The sequence below is a fragment of the Actinia tenebrosa genome, unplaced genomic scaffold (genome assembly GCF_029948245.1).
Source record: "Actinia tenebrosa isolate PJP-AT-01 unplaced genomic scaffold, QUT_ActTen_1.0 PGA_scaffold4__44_contigs__length_22323623, whole genome shotgun sequence".
Classification (NCBI taxonomy): Eukaryota; Metazoa; Cnidaria; class Anthozoa; order Actiniaria; family Actiniidae; genus Actinia; species Actinia tenebrosa.
The window spans coordinates 22051251-22059163 of NW_028292581.1; the positions used below are offsets into that span (position 1 = coordinate 22051251).

At 33.7% G+C, this 7913-nt stretch overlaps 1 protein-coding gene across 2 annotated transcripts; it reads right to left on the reverse strand.

The window, feature by feature from the left end:
- Window positions 1-253: 253 nt before the first annotated feature.
- On the reverse strand, window positions 254-7626 carry LOC116298465 (AN1-type zinc finger protein 6-like). 2 transcript variants are annotated; one of them, XM_031706955.2, is made up of 5 exons: window positions 7438-7625; window positions 7092-7262; window positions 4192-4375; window positions 3405-3635; window positions 254-2846 (listed from the first exon to the last, which is right to left on the reverse strand). In XM_031706955.2, exons 3-5 carry the CDS (start codon window positions 4361-4363, stop codon window positions 2698-2700), a joined length of 552 nt encoding a protein of 183 aa, XP_031562815.1. In that variant the 5' UTR covers window positions 4364-4375; window positions 7092-7262; window positions 7438-7625; the 3' UTR covers window positions 254-2697. The 2 variants fall into 2 exon arrangements, with proteins under 2 accessions (XP_031562815.1, XP_031562816.1); XM_031706956.2 differs by lacking the exon at window positions 7092-7262 and having other exon boundaries at window positions 7438-7626.
- Window positions 7627-7913: the final 287 nt, after the last annotated feature.

Here is a 7913-nt window from a genome sequence, read left to right on the forward strand (position 1 = left end):
AATTAGGGTCTACGGTACTTCCGTGGTCCAAGTAAAATCACTCTATAACGACATAATATAGAGTGAAGACTTTTAACCCGTGAAATAAAAAATACTAGTCAACGTGTAATAGTCAAATAGACACAAAAGAAAACAATGGAATTAGGGTCTACTAAAGTGTATTAGTCTAATATCTATTTCACGGGTTTAATGACTTCACTTTAACTAAAATAATAACGATACGACTACAATAACAATATAAATATACCTTGAAAAGTTTGTAAAAATGTTTTAATGTAATATTAAAGTAAACGCAACATTTTGATGGTATTTATTCATAGCAAGTAGTTCACCCAACCAAACTGAATCAAGCACATGCACTTAGCATACATCTGATAAACAATTAGGATAATATTAACTATCTATTAATTATGGATAATAAGCTCTAATAATATTGACTGGAAATTTGGAATTATAATACAGAAAACAATAAAGGCAGCATTATAAGTTTGAAGTTCTTAACTCTTGGATTACACCTTATGAAATCTCGTCACACGGCTAATCTAATATGGTGACCAATTTGAATAACTATTGTTCTACACTGACTAGTGACTGACTAGCCTCGTGTTCACATAGAAACACAAAAGCATTTTCACATGAGCGAACAGCAAATATTTATCATGACTATGACTATTAGTGTGACGGTAATCAGACTTTGCACAGGTGAGATCAAGATGACTCTGTCTTATTAATTGTCATTTACTGGGCATAGTGTAGTATAGTAACATGCTAGAAAACCAGCTGGAAAAGCACTTTAACATATAATCCATTGCAAGGTTTAGGGGACTAAATAGATTCTGTCTTGGGAATAGAACCTTCTAGAACACATCGTTTCTTTCCTAACTACAGAATGGCCAAATGACTTGTAGTCATTTCTGTTTTAATAGAGTAAATCAGATTTTGTATGAAGATCAACAAACATTGCCATGCTGTGATTGTTTCAGAGTCACACAGTCACACAGAGTCTACAGTATTGCACTGTGCAATAGACCATTTCCGAGTTCAATAAACAGGATGCATTGGGGTCTAGCTTTGGTACAAACAACACCATATAAGGCATGATGGACAAAAGATGTTTGTACCCAAGCTTGACCACAATGCACCATGTTCTCTATCTCAGAAAAGGTCTAAAAGATCTACGCTATTTTAATTACTACGAACTTGGCAGCGATAAGGACTTCTCAAAATTATCTTGAGGCTTACATGAAAAAACAAAAGAAATGCCACAAATTCCATCAAGAAAAGTGTGAATTCTTTTGTTTTTTTAACGTTAGCTTCGCATTCAGGATATTTTTGAGAAGGGTCAATTAGCTTGCTTATTATATGGCAAGGTAATTTGGAGCACTTTCATTGGCCAATTCACAGTCCATAACTTACAGTATGAAACACAAAGTCCTTTTCTTGTGTTTGCCTTGCCACATAATAAACACCTAATTAACCTAATTTGCTCCGTCCGTAGGTTAGTTATAGAACTCATTTCCCCAACTCTTTCATGGCCCATGCGCTACATGCTTGGGTCATAAGGTATTTGGAAAAACTTGGTCCATAACTTATGGCACAGACCTTAAACGTGGTTAATAAGAGCTATATAATATTGCTATGTACAAGGATATGCATTTAACTGCAATAATCATTAATTATAGTTCAGCTTCAAAAATTTAACTTTACAGAGCAGTTTGCTCACCCCTCCCCTGTAAGTGTGCATCCCAACCCCACCCCTAGTGAGTCATCCAGTTGTACCCCTCCCCCCATATGGTGAGTCAATAATAGTATAAAAACAGTAAACCAAAGGGCTTTACTCATGCCGCAGCCATGTTTATTATCATGAAAATGAACCTGTTTAGCCCACATAAATTTATTCTCAAGCACTTGAATGTGAAAATCTATTATTCTAGTCAGCATGGTTGCAGCACAAGAAAGACCCATGATTGCACCTAACAAGTCAAATTACCCAGAAATCAGCTATCTATTTATATTTTTTATCAAATATGTCTTACCTATGTTTGAAACATTTAAACAAGGCACTTTTTAGACAGACTACCATGCTCTTGAACTCATAAACTATTTACCCTACCCAACTCAAAATTAAAAATATTAATATTAGATTTGAAAAATATAGAAAACAGAACAAGAATCCTAGTAAAAAGTGCCTTATTCTTAAATAATTTATTACTTTATTACCAATATTTATTCAATATATAATGACAGACGTTGTTTTGTGTATCCCTTACCCCAGTTAATCAATAACTGTAGTATAAACAGGTAAAACCAGTTATCAAAACCAGTTTTTCAGGTTTCCATTGAAGCTGAGAATTTGAGAAGACTGCAATGATTATCTCAGCTGACAAAGAAGGAAGAAATTCCGTTTTTTTTAGGTTTCCATTGTAGTTGAGAATTTGAGAAGACTTCATAAAATCCCCCAGACAAGGAAGAAGGAAAAAACAACAAGCAAGTAAGAAGGATTTGCAGATTTTTAGCTTCTGATTTGAAGCCATCACCATTATTTCTAGTAGTGTTTGCAAGGAGTCTTTTTCCTTCAAAAAAGAAGTGATCCATGAGGACTCCCATCTACAGTTCCTTGTCAATGATATGAAACATTAACAAACTTTGTATTGCAGTTGTTTTCATCTAAACTCTATTCAATTACTTGTCCTCTGATCAAATCTTCTGTATTTTTTCAGCCAGGATTACAGGGTTATCCTTGGTGATCTTAGCTCGTCCTTCTGCTTTGTAGTCAAATGTACATCCATGCTTGTCTGAATATCTATGTAACCCACAAAATACATTTCCACATCGACATTCAAAACCTGAAACAACAAGATATATTATAAATATCATATAGTAACGAGTTATGACAACTACGTTTTATTTAATTATGGGAGCAGAGTTTGTTAGGTTTCTACATTGATTCAAGAGTTTTTCTCTGGGTTCTCTAGTTTTCCTACCTCTGCAAACCCCAATATGCTAAATTCTGATCCTGATTTGGTCCGTGGGTTAGCTGTGCACTAACTTAGATCAGCCCAGAGGTTGTTTCAGGGTTCAATCTGTGAGTTATCCATACCCTGACTTAGATCAGCCCAGAGGTTGTTTCATGGTTTGATCTGTGAGTTATCCATACCCTGACTTAGATCAGCCCAGAGGTTGTTTCAGGGTTCAATCTGTGAGTTAGCCATGCCCTGACTTAGATCAGCCCAGAGGTTGTTTCAGGGTTCAATCTGTGAGCTATCCATACCCTGACTTAGATCAGCCCAGAGGTTGTTTCAGGGTTAAATCTGTGGTTTATCCATGCCCTGACTAAGATCAGCTGAGTGTTTGTTTAAAGGTATTGATTAAATTCAAAGGTTTTGCATAACTTGAACACCTACCAGTTAAACCAACTTTCTTGCGGCATGTAAAACATCTATTTCGTTTTGTTTTACTTTTATCCTTTGGATCTTCTGATGGACCAGCTTCAATATCAACCACTTTTGGCTGTCTATCATCTATTGTTTTATTATCAATGCTAGTACAAGGTATAGATGATAACATTGATGAGGATGATGACAAGGAGGCAGCCATTGCTACTGCACCATCCATACTAGTAGTGCTACTTGAACCTGGAGAAAGGGTTTATCATCAGACCATATTATAATGAGGAAAATAATAACACATAACAGAAGTAACAACAGAAGCAAGCAACAACAGCTGCAACAAAAACAGAGCAACAGCAACAACAAACAACAACTGCTGTTGAGTTAGCTCAGATGGTAAGAGCTTGAGTCTGTTGTGTGGGAGGTTGTGGTTTGAGTCCCTGCCACACCAACACTGAGGGTGAAATAACTGAGAAGGTGCTGCCTTTGTAATTAATGGCTATACCTTCACCATGGCTTGGATGAACACATTATTGGCAGTCCAGTTGCTAACAGACGAGACATGTTAAAACAGGAACATGTTTATCAGATAAATAAAAAATATTACTGTCAAGTATTATCCTCTATGAAAAGGTTCATTGATTTTTTGAAAAAAAACAACAGTAAGCAACAGCAATATTAACTGCAGCAGCAACAACAATAACAACAACAGTAGCAATGTCCTATGTCCTAAAGCACACTTGTTAATAATTGTTATGTAAAATGTGCTATATAAGTTAATAAGCTATTATTAAGTTATTACCTTCAACACTGGCTGGTATGGTACTTGAGGAACTTGGTGTAGCTGTTGGCGATGATTGCTTACGCCGTAAAACATCTTTAAAACATTTTGAGCACATTCCTTCATTTGATGGGCTACCATAGAAACCACAACCATTACGGCATAATGCTGGTTGATTTGTTTCGTTTTCCATTTTATTATATTCCTGTAATAAGAAAACATTAAATATCAGTATTAAAATCAACTCTAATATTTAAAAAAATTTCCTACAAAAATGTTGGAGTGCAAACAATATAACCATGAAACTTTAGTAATACTAAATAGCACAATTCATACAAATTCCATTGTTTTCTATTGTTTAATTAGCACTATTTTGTACCATTGAGTAATTAGTGTTTCACGGATTAATTGTTTGCACTCTATTAGAATAATTCAAAAATAAAACGCTGATAAAATACAATGCCTTTTAAAATTTATGTATATTTTATTTCAAGAGCGACATTTGGAAGTGGGATTATGATATTATCAAGCAAAAGAAAAAACATCAAATAGGTATAGAAAATGCAAGTAAAAGACATGGAATTGTTGGAATGCGACTATGTATTGAATAACATTTTTTCTTCTAAGCATTCTTTGGTTGCAATTTTCTTTAACATACAAATTGAATGCTAAGGTTCTCAAATATTACTAGCGAAGAAAAATAATACTCAAGGCAATGGCATGGCAAATCATATTGGTATTTTTGCTAAATGGAATTCAGATGTCTCCTATGAAACTAAATAACAATGTAAATTCAAAATTTATCATCTTTAAGCTAACTTTCACTTTCCATATGTATGTACTGTGAGTTTTCCCCACAGACCATGTTCTGTAGAGCAACAAGTGCTAGTGCTGGCTGGAAGGCATCTAATTCTCTGATTTAGTCTTTTTCTTACAATATTTTCTTTTCAAAAAGAAATTGAGAATATTACTTAAAAGGTGAAATAGAATGAAGAAAGAAAATACTTTTAATATGTTATGAAACTGAAAGTGAAATAGCATCTATGTGTTATTCAGATAAAAGGAACTCAAAACACAAATACCATGTTTCCCCATACCATGAAAGATTTCTATTGTGTCATTCTTTGCTTTATATTCCAAGTGTACCATGTACTATTAATAATAAAATAACCCTGGACTATACTGGAGTTTCTGCGCATAGCAAAACTATACTTTTTATCGTCTACGGCAATTCCAACCTTGGCTTGGACTTATTATTATTTTATGGTCACTGTTCACCACTGATTCTCTCTACTTACAACATACTATAGTAGCAAAGAGGGATGGCTGTTTAGCATTTCTTAAAATAAATCAGCATATATATAACAATGCTTGTTTAATAATAAAATAAGTCCAACCACAGCTAACCTTGGCTCTCATAAAATAATCAACTTAGTATTTATCTAAAAGACTATATTGTACATTCTAAAAAGAAAAAATCTAGAGGAAATTTTGATCTGTGACACTTTTATGTAGCTCATATTGAAGAGCGAGTATCTAGTGAGTATTATGTTATGTGATTTAGTTTAGATATGAGTTTCAATGAAATGAATGATGAATGCCAACATCATACATCAATAAGTGAGTCACACAGCCTCTAACTACACACTATAATAGAAATGATGCATGCTTACTGACATACGAACAACCTTTTATAGTAATATTGGTGTTCTAAGCACGAATGAACATATCAAAGGAATAAATACTCTTGATGCGTAAGACCTACACATCTGTAGAGTCTTGTATTTCCATTACTCAAGCTTAAGGTTTTGTATCACCACCAGCTATGTATTCACATGATAGTCATAATTATAACTTTTTGTTACAAAGTAAAAACATATTTCTTGTAAAAATATTAATACAAAAAGAAATTCATATTCAATCGTATTATTGTCGTCTTAAAATAATTTTAAATTGTAGGTTTAAAGTGAAGTTAAACAGGAATTTTGATGAATTCAAAATTATTTTTGTTGTGTGTCTGAGATTGTCTTTATAAATAGTAACATATGCACAACAACAAAACTATTGCTCCAAAAAATTATACTATGTTCCAATAAATCGACACAGTTCAGTAAACCAAACAAAATAATAAAGAATAAATCTTTTAAAACAATATAAATCACGAAAATATTCAAAATATGAATCATTAAAATTAAAGACATCGTCGAGGCCAAAATTAAAATTTTGTCCACCTTTTTTGATGTTACACAACAAAGGGCTTTTTATGCTTCTAGTTTGTAGAAAAGTTATCATAAATGATCTAAAATCATGTGAATATAGTTCATAAGGATAGAGAAAAGAATTAAAAGGGTTTTAAGGCGAGAAATGTTGTTCAGGGAAAAGTAGTTTTTGTGGTGATTTTGTCTTCTGTGGTGAACAAGCTTTTGTCTTATGACTCAGCAGGAAACAAAACTATAGCACGGAAACTAAAAATTCTCCCTTAAAACCTCAACTTTAACAAAACAAAACTCACAAATCTTGATATTACTATATAGGATAGTTATTTATAGTTTAAATATTGTAGTTTTTGTAATATTTATCGTCGAAAGAAAGGAAAGCCGTGGTATTTTGGTCACAAACCAAGCCCAGCCAGTTATCGCCTCAAATGTTTGTCGGTCAGCCGCTTAGGAGCTGAATTAAATCACAATTCTTTCGTTTATATCTGCCATAATATTAGCTAAAGACACCGAACAGTAAAACCAAGGGATATATAGAGGAAAGAGGAAGAAATAGCGAAGGCAAAAGGGTTGCTATAAGGGTGAACGAAACAACAAAAGCAACAAATAAAACCAGCGCCCCAAACTTAACATGGATTAATCTTACTTCTGGAAACTTGAAAATACCAAAAATGACATAAGATGAAAGGAATAAGCTTCGCCTACCTAAGAGTTGAGTTGAATTCAATCCAAGTCGAGTTATTCGGCGATTTTTCGGCCAAAGTTTAAAGTATCTTTTGAGGCTCTCCCGGAAAATCGAGCAATTTCTCGTGTTTTTTTCTTTGTGACGTCACAGATTTGTGTAATTATATGTCAATCAATTAGAATAAGCGATTCCTATTGGTTAATAAAACAATGTCAAGCCATAGTGACGCTAGTTTGAGCCAAGCGGACCACACTAAACAAAAAAGAAAACACGCACTCGGGGCATGAAGCCGTTCAATATATCTTCGTTGTGTTAAAATCATAAGAAAATTATAAGAAAACGAAACAAATCAAAGATTTTACTCACCTTTAGGAATGATCGTAGCGTTTTTCAGCTCTCCTCAGAAGAAATTTCACCTCGTTTTCGAGAGAATGATTTCGATAAATCCTTCAAGCCTTAATTAGGGCCTTTTTCTCTTGACTTTTGTACTTTCTTGCAATAACGTGCACGACACATTAAAACCACTCAAAATGTCTGCCTTCTCACATAATATCGTTCTTATTGAACCGAACAAATGGACTTCAGTTATTATTACGTCACTACCCCAAAAATTTTGACGTCATAATTACCTGTGTACTCCTTTGTGTTACGAATCACGATCACGTATCCATATTCTGCTACGTCATAGGCTAAAAATAGCCTTACCTTGACACATGAGACACTTACGTTTCTAGAGCTTTCCTTTCTTATTTTTAGCGGATAAGAAATGAGATCAGGTTGTATAAACGTGGAAACGAATCGTGCTTTCTTTCAGTAACTCTTGAAAATATGATTTATTTTTT

Excerpts from the sequence above, each read along its gene's own strand:
- LOC116298465 (XM_031706956.2), bottom strand. The coding sequence starts at position 4,363 with ATGGAAAACGAAACAAATCAACCAGCATTATGCCGTAATGGTTGTGGT. Across the intron at positions 3,636-4,191 it reads CATACCAGCCAGTGTTGAAG|GTTCAAGTAGCACTACTAGT; the intron begins GTAATAACTTAA and ends CCCTTTCTCCAG. Across the intron at positions 2,847-3,404 it reads CAAGAAAGTTGGTTTAACTG|GTTTTGAATGTCGATGTGGA; the intron begins GTAGGTGTTCAA and ends TTGTTGTTTCAG.